Below are 18,406 nucleotides of genomic sequence, written 5' to 3'. Positions count from 1 at the left end.
GAAACCAGTACTTTCACAGGTACCTTGGTGGACCCACCCACAAGAGGTTAAATACCTGGGTCCTACTCCACTTTCTTGGTCAGACTAGTGCGGACTAGAGAGACCAATACATAAGAACTGATGAAGCCGCTTGGATAAGAGGCGAAACGTCTTCCACAGACAAATACAAGTCCAGTTGCCCTCGATTTAATCTGAGAAAGAGATAGCTAAATATGGTATATTCACCTGCTGGTCAATACTATTACACATGTGTTTTCAATTCTCCTCTGAAACTTACATTCACACACAATGCATTCAGTGTGCTGATTACATTTTATATTCGCCATCAGAGTTTCTCTGTTCATTCCAAATTGGAGGAGAGAAATGTTTTATCTGGCTCAGGCACAGACCACTAGCACTGTTAAATGCCTAGATCCAAATTTACATATATGTGCTAGTCAAAGTGATCTCTCACTAATCAGTAGGACATGATAAAAATGTATACTGGTTGTCTTCAGACATAAAGTCTGTTCGTATTCTAAGGCATTATGCTGCCAATACTTTTCTCAAAGTACAGTACAATAATTTTGTTTAATACAACACAAATCGCTTTATAGGTCAAAAAAGAATAATATAACAACGTATTTCTACCGACCCTGTTTGGGAAGCGGGTAAGGAATATCAAAGTAGTCATCATAGAAGTCCAACAGCTTCACAGCAGCATCCAGTGCAAATGCTGTCTGGTCAATCTTCTCAGGTACAGCATAGATTGAAATCTGATGGGAATTACAGTAAAGAACACACTCTTCAGTATTAATATAACAGGAAGTGGGTGGGCAGTTTTATCAATGGATAAATATAAAGTTATAAATATTTCCATATAAACAGTTTCTGAAGGAGAGATCTAAGCGATGGCATGGCCTGCATCTGTCGTCCTTCTCACCTTGACGCCGTGCTGAGTCGTCTTGCTCACAGACAGGAAATCAGACACAATGTAGGCCACCAGGTAAGTGCTCATCTTTACAGTGGTGTCGAAGTGATCCTCTAGCAAGCCGCCTGGCAACGCCACTGTTTTAACCTAAGAAACAAAGGTGTGTGGTGAAACAAAAGAAAGGATAGGTCAATGGGTCCATTACACATAAAGCCATTAAATCGTAATGCTGAAGCTGCCGCAGTCATGTGTACCTTAGGCATGTTGGATATGGCTATGTGGCGTGGCTCTCGTGTGATCCGTATGGTGAAGTTGGCTTTGAAGGCAGGCTCATCAAAACAGGGGAAGGCTCCACGAGCAAAGGTCGCCTCAAACTGTGTGGAGGCCATGAACCTAATAATGTAAATAAATAATAGTGAAATACAACTGGCATTAAAGTTTAACATAACATGCTGTTAGAAGACTAAAGGATAATTAAAGCTGCTATATGTAGCATTTTCAACATCAATTTATCATTGGCAAATCTGTTGTTGTAACATAACTAATGAGACTGTTGTCAAAATTACGATCTTCTGTCTTCAGCTGTACCCTGTAATATCCATTGTAAAGGCTGCAGATTTTGACACCGGTGGGTTAGATTTACTGGATTTGTTCAAATGTAACAAAATTAATGCAGTAATGATTCGATGATGGTAAAATGCTACAAACACACAGCACTTTAAAAAATATGTTTCATGCACTTACCGGACTTCCCCAGCGCTGGTGCGGTAGCTGCTTTTGTAAAAACCATGGTAGCTGTCAGATAAGTTGGCAGCAAACCCCAGCTGAACTTCATACTTCCTCCCTTTAGTCAGCACGGAGTCTGACAGCAGGGCGAGCTGATGGAAACGAGGATACTCCAACACCCGAAGAGGCCTCACACCTTCAGGTGCCAGGAGCAGCACATTGGAGATCTGCATCTGCTTGGCATGGAGAACGATGACGCTGGTGTCTTCATGCACATCCAACTCAATACGAGCAACGCCGGTGAAGTCGAAGGTGGTCAGGTTGGGGTGGATGATCAGGTCGTAGTGGATGGGGGAGACGGTTTTGGGAAGTCGCATGCGATCCCAGGGGAATGGCTGGCCGTTGGTAGCTATGGGGGGGTCTTTGGCTTGGCCTTCATTTGGCAGCTGCGCTCCAGATGAGGGAGCGAAGGGACCGAATAGCAGCAGCAGGAGAGGAGCCACAAACATGGTGACAGTGAAAGCAGGAAATCCCCTCACCTGTAATGCAAATATCATACAGTTGCGTGATTACATCCAGAGATACTATCGTTTTGTTGTCCATTTCTAGTTAAACTTCATTTAAATCACACATTTTATTTCCGAAGGACCCAAACACACATATAATTCTTAAGAGAACAATCAGGTCTGACCTTCATTTCTAGAGAGCATCTCTCAAGTGTAAGTGTCACCTTCTTAATATCTCTCTTATTTTTCTAAAAAACTTAGTAATAGCTGCATAGTTAATCAAACCACTGCTATGCAAATACACAGAGAATAAGACGACAACGCACAAACATGACAGGTGGTGAGGAAAGACGATACTTTCGTTCTCACACTAATTTCCATTCATTCATGGCTCTAATAAATCCCTATAGAAAAAAAACTCATAATCTAAGCTGCCAAAAAGTGAGACGCTATGACGGCCTTAATTTTCAGTTCTCAACATTGGCCATTTATTTCATAATATTTCTACTTACCGTGTCGTCTTCTGCGCGCACAATGAATTGCAAGAGTGAAAGTGAAACAGATACAGGAGGAATTGCATGCTGGGAAGAAGCGCAGGAAACGTCCTCCACTGACTTACATTTTCAGTTTGCAAGTATTATAACACCAGAGAGAGTTAAAGCTGTGGTGACATGGCTGTAAATTTGGAAATAAAATTCTCTTTGGTTTCAGGAAGTCCTTTCATGTCTGCAGATTAAACAGGCAGGTACAGCAGTTCTGCTTTTATGTTTTTATTTTTTACCAACCTACAGTTCACGACTAAAAACATTTTTGCAGAGTTGCATTAGTGTGAGTCAGTGGTGGTTAATAAGGGAACCGAAGCAGGAGCAATTTTCTTTTTAATAATAGCAGGAAACAGAAGGAAACATCCTCTGTGAACAGGAAGTTCCGTGTTGTTATAGTCTGCAGGGATTATATTTCACCGCTAGATGGTGCCAATGTTTTAAGTCGCGGTTATTTTGGTTTCCCATGAGTTCCTGTTTATTTTCTGTCTGATGTTGATTCCAGTCCCTCGGATATTAATACATTTCACTGAGCTCATGAAATGAATTGAACTAATGTAAATGATCAATTATTAATCCTTTGGCCAAAACCAGAATCTACTGCAAAATTAATAATATGTCTCCTAAACTCAAGTATCATTGCAAACACAGACACTGTCTATGCCTTAGTCTATATCCAACATTTGTGGATCTCAATTCTACAGTTGTGGATTTGCATTTTTAAAGGCCCTTAGTTTTGAGACAAACTTTCCGCCAGTCTGAACGAAAATGGACTTGTTTCGCTCGGCCACTTGCTGACGACACCATTTCCGCTTTTCAAAGTAAGAGCTGACCGCAGACTTCTATGAGCTGCTTTATTTCCCAATACTCAGCGAAAAGTAACGTGCACTACGTTAACGTTTGTAAGATAAGAAGAGAAGGACCTGGTTAAGGTCTTTGGGTAGTATGGCTGTTGGTGTTGTTATTTGTTCAGTTAAGAAATTACGCATTGCAATTTTATTGTTCATTGTTCATATTTGCCTGTGTACAACATATTTGATGCACAGAAAACATTTTGATTTGTTTACAGTAATTACTATAAATCTATGCTTAGAATATAAAACACAATCATGGTTTCTTTCATACTTATATGCAATTTGTGATATACAAACGGTTGTTTTTGCCTAGTTTACATTCAGGCCAGTAGAAGTTAAACTGTTCACATGAAGCATTCAGAAATTAACCCTTTCCGGAACCGTCTGACACTGTAGGACTTACTCACTCACTTACTTACTTACTTTTCGTCAAGCAAAACAGCTCGGGTGTCATACTCTCAGAGTATTTTACTTACTGACCGCGGACTTTACACAGACCCAGGTTTCATTTCACTGCAGGTTGTTTTTGGCGCGCTGTCCTCCCAGTCTCCGTATGTGGGCAGCCTGTCGTGGCAGCTAGCTACGCTTTGATCGGGCCCTTCCCTGCAAGCTCCGTTTCCTGTTCACCTGACTTCCGATATTGTCACAGGTGTGAAAAGTTTCTGCGTTTGTTTGATCCCCATTTTAAATTTTTTTCGGCTGCTGTTAGTCATGTTATCTTGGAAAAGACTTGGCCAGTGTCTGGGCCGAGAGATCCGGCTGAAGTGCGGTCAGTTGGCCCAAGACTAGTCCAACAACCAGCAACCAACAGCCAGGCCTTAAATACACCACACGTGCCAGACTCGGCCCATTACCTGTTGTGCCATCCAGAATGGCTTTTATTAATTTCCTGCTATTCTCTTAGATGCAGGACAGGAACGGATTTCACGACTGCTCTTTTATTAAATGACAAATTTACACAACATGAGATTTCACACTCTCATGGACACAGAGAGTAAAGCAGCAAACATGAAGTCCAGAAAAAATGTTCTAAATTCATCCAGCAGATGTGCATGAAGTTCAAGTTACTAATAAATAAATCACACAACATTCATAAACATACAGTTTGTTCATTTTAAAGCAATAATAAAAGCCTTAAATGGCACATATGTTATTCCTGTGCCCAAGAAAAGCTCCATAGATTAACACAACACATTACATTTTATGGCCTCACAGCATCAGAGCTCCATTCTTTGTTACAGTACAAACTGGGATGACATTTCCCATTTTAAAGTTCTCCCTTTGGTTTCTAACTTTAGAGGACAGTGCTGCATGTTTACAAAAATTCACCAATCTGTTTTAGGGGGCGCAGGAATGAGAAATGGGAATTCTTAAAAAGGGGTTGGATTCTCCTTTAAATGTAAAAATCCATGATTATAATATATTGTTCCATCCTCAAAGCATCTGGTGCAGAAAAATAACAGGCTAAAACAATAAATTTTCAAAGACTTAACCTGCTCTACAGTGACAATATTCTAATATAATATGTAAACAGCGACCACAGTCCATTGCATTTACATTTATATGTCACTACGCTCTTTTGGGGAGAAAATGAAAATGCAGTCTGTCAGTCCTCTCATCAAGGCAGGTCATCAGTCAGGACATCACTTCCTCGTCACTTGTTTGTCTGTCTGGGGGAGTGGCAGCGGCTTGTTTTACCAGGGCATGAATGACACAAAGATCCACTGTGATATGCAGTATTTAGTGTTATTGGAAACTTTGGGGATGTGAGGACGAGTTAAACAGAAATCTTTTAGAGCAGTTGAACAGCTTTAGAGTTTATGATCAGCAATATTCAAACTCTTTTTGTTTTATATTTTCTTCTTTGATTGGAGGACATTTCCAGTGATAGACGTGTGGAGCTGAAAGCAACTGAATATCATCTGGAATTCAATTATTTATCTTATCGCACACTCACAGCGTGAGTTTGGACATTTAAAATAAATGGATTTACACCCCCTCACAAGGGTTAAAGTCCATCCCATCTGCAAACAGTAATGAGTAAACCTTACAATGATATTGCCTCCTTCTTATGGGAGGTCACTTCAGCAGCTGCTCTGATTTTGCAGGGATCATTTGGGAATCAGTTGCAATCACTCTCTCTTACCTAATGGATCTATAAGCAACACTACCAAAAACTTTCTGACATTTGGACAAATCTCACTGTCAGACACAAGATTCAGGTCCAAAGAGGAGGTGAACTATTTTCTTAGAGGAGCTTATCCCAGGGATGAGAATGATAAAGCAGGTGTTGATTGGGATTGTGTGTGGCGCTGTCATACTGACCTCCGGTATCCTAATCGGCCACTTTGGTATCAACAAAAGCAGCAGCTCGGGACCAACCTGGGTGAGGGATGTGGCGAAGGACGTGGACGAGAGTCTCATTGAGATTTTCCTGTCTGAGGTGGACAACATCCAGATTCAGGAAAACTTAAGGTGAGTTGATGAATGATCAACGTGATTATGTTGGTCACTCAGTCATCCTTTATCTCATTTCATTTGTTCAAGTGATACAAAAAAAAGTGAAAATACAAAGACAAAAAAGGACAAATATTGTTTGTTTGAGTAAGAAAAAAAGTGGATTGTACAAAGATTTCAACCTATTAAGACTTAAAGGAGGTTTATTTGGTTTTAATAGTGAAGTGTCTCAGTCTAAAAAAGGCTAATCTGTATTCTTATGAGATCCAGTGGGATTCATTTAGCATCATGAGATTCTTTGCTACAACATGTAGGGTTATACCTGTAAAGCCGTGGATGCTTTATCATGTGTCATGATCCCTTTGTTGTTTCCTCAAGGAACCAATTTACACATTATTCAATCAAACTTTTCTTTATCCTCTCGTTCCTCCACAGGGAGTTGACAAAAGTGCCCCATATGGCCACAACAGCTGGAGATGAACAGACAGTGCAGTTTATGCTAAAGAGATGGCAGGACCCCGAAACTGGTCTGGATGAGGCCTGGAGAGAGGAGTACATGGTCTACCTGTCCTTCCCTGACCCCAAGAACCCCAATAAGGTCACTGTAGGTGAGTCAACAGGCTAATCAGTGTGTTTGGTTGAAAGTTGAGATGTTCGTGCCATCTCTACTTTTTTTTTGTCAGAATCTGTCATTAAGCATATTTTTAAAGCACTGGTCTAAATAAAATAAAAAAACACATTTAAAGGAGCTCAAGATTCAAGATTAACAGGTTCATAGCGACTGAAACTTTACGTTATAAGATGGCGAGTCAGTCGGCTTTCCTTTGTGTGTTTTGCTGTATGATTTACTGCGGTGAAACATACAAACATAGTGAGTTTCACTTGTTTACTAGCACACCAATCACCATGTGTTGCTCATTTCAGTGAGCCCATCTGATGCTGTGCTGTACACCGCCAGAGAAAAAGAGAAGACTTATACTCCGGACCAAGATGATCCTGATGTGGTTCAGCCATATGCTGCATACTCCCCAAAAGGAAACCCAAAAGTAAGGAGAAAAGAAGCTACATACACACATGTACTGTATCTTAAACTCTGTTTCAAGCTCCATTAACGATCACCGAGCCCTCGCTACAGGGCTCTGTAGAGGTTTGATCATTACAAATCATTACATTTAGTTAGTAAATGTTGTTATGCTTTAATTTGATCAGATTAATTTAGACTGTAGTCACTCCATAAACAAAAACGTATCTCATCTGATGTGCATCAGAAAGGTATTTCTCATTTCCTATATATTATTTAATAATTTACTGATATATATATTTATTTGTTTTTTTTGCCCTAGGTTTGTTGAAGGGGAGATAAATAGACAAATAAAAAGATAGATTGTAGATAGAAGTCTTTGTGGCACTTCATGTTTTAGTAAAGCACACATAATTTCTGGGAAATAATTCACTCAATGTATAGAAATCACATGATTGTCTTACTGGCACACACACCTCGTGCTTATCTGTCATAAACTTTCTTAATTTGTCATACCTTCTGTCAGAGATATGGGGCATTTACTGCATCTGTTATTCATCTTCTTTATAGGCTCTCAGGAATAATATACTGTGGCAATACAAGAGTTTGCAAGTGATCGAAGATCATCCAGGAAGAGCAGGAAACTGTCAACACAATAAGCAAATAAAGAATGACACTGGATAGAATCAAGTGTAAAAAAAACAACTAGGTTGGATCATTTTTAGCCATTTAACTCTCTGGTAGTTTACTGGTGCCGCAAAACTTTCCTAACAGATATATCACTTCTTCAAGGCCAAAACCTTTTGTATGTCTTATCAGGCACTGATAACATTACAAGCTGTGATGTAAACTGAGTTAATAAAACAATAGGGGCCCATCTGTTAAGAAAAGGCAGACTGATAAATAACATTACTATCTGTTTTATATTAGAGGCGAGGTTGAGGTTGTAATAAAGAATAGCATAAAGATACAGAGTCTTTTGTTAGTCGGCATTATAGTAAAATCACAGAAAAGCACAAGAGTCTATTGAAAGGATTTTCAGAGGACAGTGGGATGGTTTGGGGAGGATTTGTCAGAGGTTTTTAAGACAGATAAAATACAGTGTATATATTTCTTTGGGGAAATAATTGGGGAAAGAAACTACACAAAAGGAAGCCATTAGCCATTGTTTAAGTTTGTGGTATAAAAAGATCACATCACCTTGTCCTGCTGTCAGTTTACTGGCTTCCTTCTTGAATTGCTGCTGTTGACATAGTGCTGACTTTTCTGATGGTTTTAGGGGAAACTGGTTTACGCCAACCAGGGGACACCAAGTGACTACAAGCTTTTGAATGAGACAACCGACCTGAGAGGAACCATTGCTATCACCAGATACGGAGGAGCAGGGAGAGCAGCTAAAGTAAGCTGTTTATCAAGTTTGTGCTTTTTTAAAATAAAGATAAAATAGGTACAAACTGTTCAGGAGAATCAAAGCGTCTGTGCCTAAAGTGGCGGTCACACGCTCCTGAGCGTTGCATGTCTTCATCAATACAGTCAACACCTATAACTTTTAACAACACTTTTTATTGAGACAGTTAAAGGTTTGGAGGACAACCATGTTATAATGTCACAAGTTTACTGTCCAATAAATCTAAACCAAACTTGTTTTGAGTCTTTGCAGAGAACTGAGATCATGTCAACTGAAGATACCTCACATCATATTATTATTATTATTATTATTATTATTTTCATTATTATTATTATTTTCATTATTTAGTCAACAAAACCCAGAACACAAACACAAATCTGAAATTCAAAAATTAAAAGGTTTGGGTAAGTGTGTGTGTCACACGAGCAGTGGCTCTGTTTAATGGCCATCTGTAAAACAGTGGTTGTACTGGGAAGTTTCCAAGTAGGAATGTCTGTTACACTGAGTTAATTGAAAAGATAAATGTTTACCAAATGCCGTGTGCGTCTCTTCCAGGCCATCAATGCAGCACCCTACGGTGTCATTGGTGTACTCGTCTACACAGACCCTTTGGACATCAACGATGGTCTCATGTCAGATGTGAATGAGACCTATCCTCACTCCTGGTACATGCCGCCCTCTGGTGTGGAGCGAGGATCCTTTAACAGTCGCTATGGAGACATGCTCACGCCCTACCTGGCTGCTAAAGGTAACTAGTGATGTAAAAATGTACAATATAAAAAACAGTGTTTTTCTTCTTTATTGTGTGTTTAGTCTGTTACTGCTGCACTTTAGCTCCACCAGTCTCTGAGGGGGGACTTTTATAACAGCTACACATAAAGATAAAATCAGGTCATCTCTACTTTTCCATAAATTCTTCAGAAACAGAAACATAGATTTACTTATGATTCACTATTTTGCAGAGGAAACCTACAGAATTCCAGTCGAGGACATTACAGGAATCCCTCCTATTCCAATTCAACCAATCGGATTCGAGGATGCCTACGAATTAATCTGGTCTGAGACAAACTTGTGAACTTGTGTAATTGATACAGCCCAAAATAGTTGATTATGAACTAATTCTAACTTTTTTTTTTTTTCCTTCGGGCATTTCAGTGAGCTGGGTGGAAAAGCTGCTCCAGCTGCATGGCAGGGAGCATTCAAGTGCACCTACAACTTTGGCGGTCCAGGGTTCAAACTTACATCTGCTTTCAACAACAGGTAGTCAACAACCAGCAGACACCAGATGCACTGAAATCTGAACTTGGAGGAGTAATTATTTTTATTGAGCAATGCAACTGGTTCATCAAAATGACTCGTGAGTAAATGGTGTTACAACAGCGAGGAGTGGCTTCATATTAAATTTCAACAGGGAAGTAGAAAAGTCTTCCATATACAACAATAAACACAGAACTGGTGGAGAGAAAAGATGAGTCTCCAATGAACTGCTTTGTCACTTTACAAGTTACTAAGACGTGTCAAGACGACCTTTCAATATTTGCTCTTGACTGAAAACAGCTTTTGCTTGTCTTTACTGTCCGGCTTTCTGTTTTTATATCGCCCATTTATCCTTTTGCTTCGATTGTCAAAACACTTTGTAAATTCTGTTTTTAAAGGTGCATTTAAATACATGTATTATTATTATTATTATTATTATTATTATTATAAGTTATAAAGTATTTTGCTGCAAACCTGCATCCACTTCAAACAATCACCTATTTTTCTTCACTTTTCAATAGCATATTAGGCCTTTGACATCTTTGAGAGTAGAGAGTAAAATTACATTTTCCTAAATACATCTTGGTGGAGATGAAGCAGCAGTATTGCAGTGTCTCTCCTCCTTGTTCCAGTGATGTGAAACTGGACATATTTAACCATGAAGAGGTGAAGAACTCCTCCAATGTGATGGGAGTTATCAGAGGGAGCGTCGAGCCAGGTGAGACTGGTGACTCAAACCAAATTGGCCATATGATGTCATCTGTTTTAATCTTGCAAATAATCTGCGGCTGCTCCGTGTGTTTATTTCCACAGACAGGTATGTGATCTATGGGAACCACAGGGACAGCTGGGTTCACGGTGCCATCGACCCGAGCAGCGGGACGTCGGTCATGCTGGAATTGAGCAGGGTGCTGGGAAAGATGGTCAAGCAGGGTGAGAAGAGTGATGGTTTCTGATTGTATCTTACTGTAAATGGTGCTGGATGAAAAGCTCATTTCTGTTCCTCTCTGCGGCAGGCAAATGGAGGCCTCGCAGGTCCATTATCTTTGGAAGCTGGGGAGCAGAGGAGTTCGGCCTGATTGGGTCTGCAGAGTACACAGAGGTGATTTACAATGAATCCACAGGATTAGACATGATACCAAGCAAGCGAATGTGAACATAACTGTACTTCTAAATTGTTTGTTTAAAAGCTATATCAGTTTTGACTTTCTTCCTTGGTCCGGCATGACCAAGTAACTTATGTTGGCTAATGTTAGCTAATGTCAGCAAACTTTAGATGAATATTCCTGCGTAACATACATCACTGGGTCATTTTTCTGAGTTGATCACTCCTCTCTACTTTTGCTACTGTTACATTAAGTTTACATTTATTCCATAATGGTCAGTAGAGTGGCAAATGACATATGTTGCTTTAAGTATTGCTTGTATACTTAGCTTAAATCTGACTTTGATCTTGTCTTTTCTGCAGCAATACTTCACCAAGCTGAGCGAACGCACCGTTGCTTACATCAATGTGGATATAGCTGTTTTTGGTAAGATGCTCCATCTGCACTAAATATCTAGCTAATGCCTTGAAGAGGTGTCACTCCCTGGTTACTCTTGGACAAAAGCAGCCGTACTTGATGGACACAAAATGTTAATTTGATGAAGAAGAATTCCTGCTGCTGTAGGTTGTGTTCACTAACCATAAGTCTTGTGCCTTAGAAATTGAATAGTTAATAGTGAGGTTAATCAGAAACACCCATTCATCCTCCACTCCTCAGCCAATGCCACCCTCAGAGCTTCAGGGATGCCATCGGTACAGAACGTCATCTTCACAGCAGCAAAACAGGTTAGGTCTTCAAAACAATGTAATTCAGGTGTTTAAACTTGACCAGGACCCTGTCACATTAAAGTGTGTTTGTTCTCTAGGTGAATGCACCTGGACTGGACTCCACGTCTGTGTACGACAACTGGGTACGATATTCAAACAGGACAAGCCCAGTCCATGGAACCATTCCCAGGTAATGAACTGCAGTTAACACCTTTTAGAAATTTCCCACATCTTGCATTGCATCCTGGGAGAAATCCCCATAGAGTCAGTGAGTTTTTAAAGAAGAACTGGCTCATGACTGGACATTTGAAACAAAAGGGTTAGTTGGTTAACTGTTCATATCCTGATCAGATGACCAACAAAGGAAGTATGGTTGTGCAAAAGAGCGTACATGCTCAGCAACAACAGTAGCATGAGATGAGATGGACATGACAGTTTGAATTAACATCATTGCAGCTCTGTAAAGCCCGGTTCTTCCCTCCATACAGTACATTGTTTATTAACTGTATTGTGAGCAGATTTGCATCATGAATGTGTTTGTACTGAAGTAAACAGAATGTATCCCCAACTAAATCCCAGGTCTGATAATAAATCATTAAATTGTTGCTTTAAATCATTAAAATGATGGTTCTTGTTTTCTGTCTTCCTCTGATAGGGTGGGATACCTGTCAGGTGCAGGGAGTGATTACGCTGCCTTTGTCCATTACCTGGGAATCTCTTCAATGGACATTTCATACACGTATGACAGGGTATGAAACTCACTCGCCTCTGACTTAACAGATTTCTGTTCTGATGACTTTACTGTTGTATGTTGGATGTAGAAACACTGAATGGTAACAATAGTATTTTCAAATGATCTTCACCTGTGATAAAATTTTGATTTTTCCACCTAAATGTGTGGCCCATGTTAGGCGGGAGCAGCCAGCTCTCTTCATTTGTTTAATACATAAATAAAGAGATGAAAAGTTTTTAATTTCAGCACACACCTGTGAGGAGAAAATTCTGAGTCTGAATTGACCTGAGCTCATTTAGTTGGTTTTGTAACTCCTGTCATGTGGATATTTGTCTTCATACAGAGTAAAACAAATGCTCGTATATACCCTGCGTATCACACAGCATACGACACCTTTGACTACGCCTCAAAGTTCATTGATCCCGGTGAGCAATTCCGTCTCTCATGTTATCACATATTGGATTTTCTTGTACAGCCATAGTCGATGGTAAAAATCCCAGTCCTTGAATTACGTCTGTCATGGAGCTGTAGATTATACTTTCTTTTATGTTATATCTTTCATTTCATCTCTCAATTGGTGTATTTTAACAAAAAGCTTCTGATGACAACTGAAGAGACAGTAAAAATTTTCCCAACAATTCTTGTGCTGAATAACATCTAATTCTATCATTTCCCACCCTCAGGGTTCGTCAGTCACCAAGCCATCGCCAGGACAGCAGGAAACGTCCTGATCCGATTGGCTGATAGCCTGGTGCTGCCATTAAACTGTAGTGACTACGCTGAGAGTCTGGAGGACTACCTCAACACAGCAGTGACCCTATATCAACAACAACTGAAAGAAATGAATATATCCATGGGTAATGAGAAGACAGTGATGCAAGGGAACACTGCAGTACACAGCACACAGTGATAGAAATCTAATATCAGGTGAAAGTATTTCATCTAGGTTTTATGTTTAATTGTCATTTCATGTTGTTTCAGAACCACTGAAGCGCGCGGTGGCCAGCTTTCGCAGTGCAGCTGCTCATTTGGACCAGGAGATTCGCACCTCAGACCTGGCAAATGAAACGTAAGAACACAACCATACATAGGCTATACAGACGTACTGTTATCTCCTCTTCTGTATACATGGAAATGAATGCCAATCCCCCCCACACCACCTCTCTCTATCTCTCTTCTCTCAGACCGCTGAAGGTCAGAAGGATCAACGACCAGCTCATGCTGCTGGACCGAGCTTTCCTGGACCCTCTGGCCTTCCCAGATAAATATGCATACAGGTAAGAGGAGGATTTTCCCGTCTCGTGTCTGCACGCTGCATCCAAAATAGGGTGTAATTTGTTGTGTGCACTGTGCTTGACAGCTTCAGGGAAAATTATGCAAAAAGGTGGAGAAATACAGTTGTGTGGGAGGTCCACAGCTTTCACCCAGACTTAGGAATAATTGGATGGATTGCCATGAAATTGATGCCTTGACTTTTCCTCTAACTGTTGTTTTGAATTAGATGTCTTGACTATTGGATGGATTGCAATGAAATGATGCAGACATTCATGCCCATTAACTGTTATAACTTTGCTGATTTCTTAACTTCAGGTCAAATGTTGTACTGTGGTTTATATCCAAACACATGCAAAACTGATGATATTTCTATCATCCTCAGCTGTACTTTGTGTTAGGGTCATGAGCAAATATTAGCCTGCTAACACACCAAACCAAGATGGTGAACATGCTAAATACTATATCTGCAAAATATTATCATCTGAGCATGTTAGCATGCTGTCGTTAGCTCAAACCACTGTGCCTAAATACAGCCTGACAGAGCTGCTAGCATAGTTGACTCTTGGTTTCTGTAAATATTTCAATTCTCCACAATAAACTATTTTTTATTAATACCACATGGTGTATTGTTGAGGGTTCCCAGGGCTGAGTTTCTTTTTAAAAAATTCTGTCAGTGACTGTTATACTCCTCTCTTTAAGGCATTTAATGGATAGTGACAGTGACCATCTGCTTCATTGTGTCTGAGCACATCTCTGTTAACCATTCAGTCACCTATCATTGATATATCACTCTTATTTCTTTTTCCCGTCACACAGGCATGTTATCTGGGCCTCAAGTAGTGCCGGCAAGGCAACCTTCCCAGGTCTGGCTGATGCCTATGCCAACGCTGAGTCATCAGGTCAGTCAAGCGACTGGGACAAAGTGCATTACCACCTGTCAGTCCTGAGCCAGGCCATCGAGGGCGCTGCCCACACACTGGTTGATGTCATATAGATGAAGAGGAGGAACTGCACTCGCTCAGGGATTAAAAAAGAAAGAAAAAAAGACAATGAACTGCAGCTGATGAGCACTGATCAGCTGGGCCATAATACGAGTATTTATGGATGATACTAAGTGAAGTGATTTAGGAATCAATGAACAGAGCTCATCACCAAACAGTAACACGAATGTCTTTGTCTTTGCCACTGGATTATAATATTGAAATATTAAGAATATTTTTCATTTGCAGGCAATAAAGAAAAGCCAAAACAGTTGTTGTTAATACAGTTGTAGTTATTAAGCGCACTGACAAAGGTTAAAAGTACCTGTTTTCTGCAGATTAATGATCTGTACTGTGGGAAACTGAATGTCTTTTTGCACAGGATCCATGAAACCTTTCACAAAGAGAAGCCTCTGGACACTATTGATCTGATTGACATAAATATTCACCTCAGTAAAGTATCACACAGTAAAAGACATTGTTTAATCTTGCCATGTGCTGAAAAAAGACAAAGGTGTGTCTGTTTTCTTTAGAAAATCAATGACCAGCTCTTTGATCTTGGTTATGTCAAACATAATAGAGTATCTTCCTCAGTATAACCGAAGAGGATGGCTGAATATCTCCTAGTAAATGTTGGCATTACATGTAAATTGGTAAAATTGTGTCTAGACCAGCTTTGCAATGTTGCTGGTTGCATGTTAGTATTTAACGGTAAACTAGTTCATGTTTTTTCTATATAATTTTAAAGTAGCAATGGAATATTTCCAGAAACATTTCCTTTTTTTTTAGTGCAAAGATCTTTTGTATAGTTAATATTTATATGTTTTTGACATATGGTGGTATTTTTTCAATTCTTAAATCAAACAGAACATTTCTGATCTTCATTCAAGATCAATGAGGGAGGATGACTTGCTGTTTTTTTGAAGAGACAGTTGACGCGTGTCAAGATCATTTCATCTGACAGGAACAAGAAACAGTGGTAGCCCTGATCCACTCGACTGTCTGGGAATGAGGAAAGCAGACAGACACTGCAGGGAAATTATAGGAAATGGTGCAGTGTAAGTTTACTGAGTTATGATCCAGAAGTTAATGGATCAATAACGGTATACAGCTGGAAAACTTTTACAAACACTGGTGCAAGGGTGTGTCATAAAAGCAAATGATCTAATATGCCAGGGTCTTTCTTTGAAAACATTTGCCATAAAAAGAAGCTGCACCTCATCAAAAACCTGCCTCTACTTTTTTGAGCATGAGTTGCATTCACTTGCAGATTGATGCCCTACTGCAGATCTGAATGTGGGGCTGCAATACCAGCGCTCACCACCAGGGGTCAGAAAACACTTTGAGACAGCCACAGAGGGCAAGTCGTTGGGACTGCAAATGTTGGTGTGACAAAAGTGGAGTGACAGTTGTATCTACAAACATAGTCATATCACCAATCTGTAAAGGTAACGTCATAGATCCACCTTAAGATAATGCTGTTAAGCCTGTATAATAGTGATGTATAAGTAAGAAGTGTGAACACAAAAAAGTCAAGGAGAGAAAGAAGAAGACGCATGAAAATCTGCTCTTGTCTGACTTCATGGGATCCTTCTACTCTGGCTCTCATGTAAACACTGGTCTCCCAGGGACTGCTGGTTTTATCTAGCCCCCCTCCACTCTGGTTAAAATTTACAGAGTTAGTCACACCCATCTGAGCCCTTCGAAGCCGCTGTAGAAACACAACTTAGGGGTTGCACTGGTGTGTAAATGAATAACTGTGTGTTTGTGTGGGTTGGGGGATGAGATTTGTGGGTGGATTCATTTATTTTTAACCTCAAAATAAAATAAGAAAGATAGGCTCCTTTGGTTCTTGATTGTTCTTATTGTTCTTGAATCACATATACTGCTACAATGTGGGTCAAATGGACTTAAATGCCATTCAGCAGCATTTTCCAGAAAACGTGCGAGTCACAAAAACTGCAACATTTATAAGTTAAAAGTAACTGGCAAGGACATAATGGACATGTGCAATACCTGTTGACAAGCAACCTAATATAAAACTGTGGCAGTATTTGCAGTTTATTTATTTATTTCAAGTAAATTCTTTCTACATTATGAGCAGTGTATTACAGGGAAAGACTGACTATTTTGTTGGTGAGATATATATATAGCTGTTCCTCAGTATTTTTAGCGGGGGAATATTTACAAAACATGGACTCTTTTCAGCAATGCAGAGTGAGTGACTTGACACAGTTTGACATTAATATTTGCAGAATTTCGCAGAACAACCAGAGACTGTCTGCTTGTGGCCACTGAGCAGTTTCAGTGGAGCAGCAGAAGCCGGGGAAGGAAACTCATTAAAGCTTAAGATTGCTCTCATGCCGACTTGTAAACAATCCGCAAGAGGGAATCTTTTTGTGACTGGTACTCGGCTGCTTTCTTTATTGTTTGTTATATTATGTGTGTTATCAGAAGCCAGAGTCTGACGTTATGCTTCCAATTTGTTTTTATCAAAACACATGCATGCACAATTAGAAAAGTTCATGCTAAGAGTGCGGTAAATAAACTTATGTAAGCTTGATGGAACATTAGCTTCTTTGTGAACTGATCTTGTTATTGAACTTTTCGCTGCAGATGATTCTCAGATGTTACACAGTGAACTAAAATATTGTCTTAAGTAGGGGCTGGATACTAGTTGACATATAAGCATTTATTTGACTTAAGTATTTTTTGGAATAAGATACTCTTTTGAAGACTAGATTTCAAGGGGCATGCCACCAATTTCACACATGAAGTTCAATTTACTTGTAATGGTTAGTATTATTCAGCCTGTGAAAACAGATGAATAATGTTTTGTGTGTCTCTGGAGGCGTTTTGTGAAGTTTGAAATTCGTTTCCTCAGACTGCATTTTGAAATAAAAGCGATTAAAAGCAAATTTGAAAGGAGCTATTTGTAAGTTTTGTTATTGCTACATAGCCAATGTTACCATTAACAACTGTTTACTTCACAGCCTTGCCAAGAACTTCATCCATTTCTGCATTTACAACACAAGAGGTTATAACATGCCCTCCAAGCAACGCCACTCTTTTAGGGCAGACTGGACACTACAGTGACCCAGTTTTGGAAAGTGAGCTAGCAAGCCTGTTAGCATGCTAACTTCAGTAGAAGAAAAGAACAAGAACAAGTTATAGAAATAGAAGTAAAACAAGAGGGCTGCTTTCACCCGCTGGGGACAGCTCTTGGCGAATAAACAAAGAAAGTTTGATGCTGAACTGACAATGTTTTTAGTAGACTGTACGTCAACAGCTGCTAATGCTAATGTTGGCTATATAGCAATAGCAAAACGTACAAATACTCATTTAAATGACTTTTTTCCAGACTGTAACATGAAACTCAAATGCAGGCTGTTCTAATTAAAAGTGTGTTGAAAAATATGTTGGTACAGGCTTTTCCAGTTACAGCACAAAATACATGTTTTAGCTATGTTTTTTCTCTCTTTCCATACTAATCAAAATACCTAAAGGATAGGATCCTGTCAATACAAAGTGCTGATTTGATACCTGGCATATAATGATAAATAAGCAAATATTTTATATCGGGAATTGCTGTGGCTCTAAAATTGATTAGGCAGCCTGCCATGGCAGAATTAGTGTAGTTATGTTACATTTAATGACATTAATGAAGTAACTGTCTTCAGTGCTGAACAGTCACATCTGGATGATAACTGATCTACTTAATAGGGTCAGTATCTGTGCTAATACCAACCCATTGGAAATCTAAAGAGCAGTATCAGCAATGATGTGGTAAAAAACTGGGATGTCCTCAATGTCTGTCAATCAAAAACAACAAGACACACAGGTGCTACCCACTAATCGCAGTTTATTCTTTTAAATATACATAGACTTTTTCCCCACATTAAATACCCCTCCAACCCGCCCACC

At 39.6% G+C, this 18,406-nt stretch overlaps 2 protein-coding genes across 3 annotated transcripts in view; one reads left to right on the top strand and one right to left on the bottom strand.

Moving 5' to 3' along the window:
- The window catches only part of erap1b (endoplasmic reticulum aminopeptidase 1b), a 10,391-nt gene extending 6,255 nt beyond the window's left edge, over positions 1–4,136 (bottom strand). The window contains exons 1-5 of one of the 2 annotated variants that reach the window (XM_023393565.2): positions 4,015–4,136; positions 1,655–2,175; positions 1,165–1,303; positions 923–1,057; positions 635–755 (exon numbers count right to left, since the gene is read on the bottom strand). In XM_023393565.2, the coding sequence (XP_023249333.1) occupies positions 635–755; positions 923–1,057; positions 1,165–1,303; positions 1,655–2,145 (886 nt within the window). In that variant the 5' untranslated portion in view covers positions 2,146–2,175; positions 4,015–4,136. Of the gene's footprint in view, positions 1–634; positions 756–922; positions 1,058–1,164; positions 1,304–1,654; positions 2,176–2,654; positions 3,266–4,014 lie in introns of those variants that run through there. The other variant, XM_023393564.2, reaches the window with a different exon arrangement.
- A 1,458-nt stretch (positions 4,137–5,594) lies between these two features.
- naaladl1 (N-acetylated alpha-linked acidic dipeptidase like 1) lies at positions 5,595–14,753 on the top strand. Its single transcript, XM_023393567.2, has 19 exons — positions 5,595–6,013; positions 6,431–6,603; positions 6,920–7,041; positions 8,296–8,415; positions 8,980–9,172; positions 9,387–9,480; positions 9,580–9,684; positions 10,314–10,399; positions 10,495–10,614; positions 10,698–10,783; positions 11,150–11,213; positions 11,445–11,512; positions 11,593–11,684; positions 12,150–12,243; positions 12,571–12,652; positions 12,911–13,084; positions 13,209–13,296; positions 13,412–13,504; positions 14,319–14,753. Exons 1-19 carry the CDS (start codon positions 5,808–5,810, stop codon positions 14,494–14,496), a joined length of 2,238 nt encoding a protein of 745 aa, XP_023249335.1. The 5' UTR covers positions 5,595–5,807; the 3' UTR covers positions 14,497–14,753.
- Positions 14,754–18,406: the final 3,653 nt, after the last annotated feature.

Source organism: Seriola lalandi, unplaced genomic scaffold (assembly GCF_002814215.2).
Source record: "Seriola lalandi dorsalis isolate HSWRI2012SDOR001 ecotype SW California unplaced genomic scaffold, Sedor1 jcf7180002054938, whole genome shotgun sequence".
Lineage (NCBI taxonomy): Eukaryota > Metazoa > Chordata > Actinopteri > Carangiformes > Carangidae > Seriola > Seriola lalandi.
The sequence above is the reverse complement of the archived record's forward strand: the minus strand, read 5'-3'. Positions and strand labels throughout refer to the sequence as shown.

Excerpts from the sequence above, each read along its gene's own strand:
- naaladl1 (XM_023393567.2), top strand. The coding sequence starts at position 5,808 with ATGAGAATGATAAAGCAGGTGTTGATTGGGATTGTGTGTGGCGCTGTC. Across the intron at positions 7,042-8,295 it reads CCCCAAAAGGAAACCCAAAA|GGGAAACTGGTTTACGCCAA; the intron begins GTAAGGAGAAAA and ends TGATGGTTTTAG. Across the intron at positions 12,653-12,910 it reads CTCAAAGTTCATTGATCCCG|GGTTCGTCAGTCACCAAGCC; the intron begins GTGAGCAATTCC and ends TCCCACCCTCAG.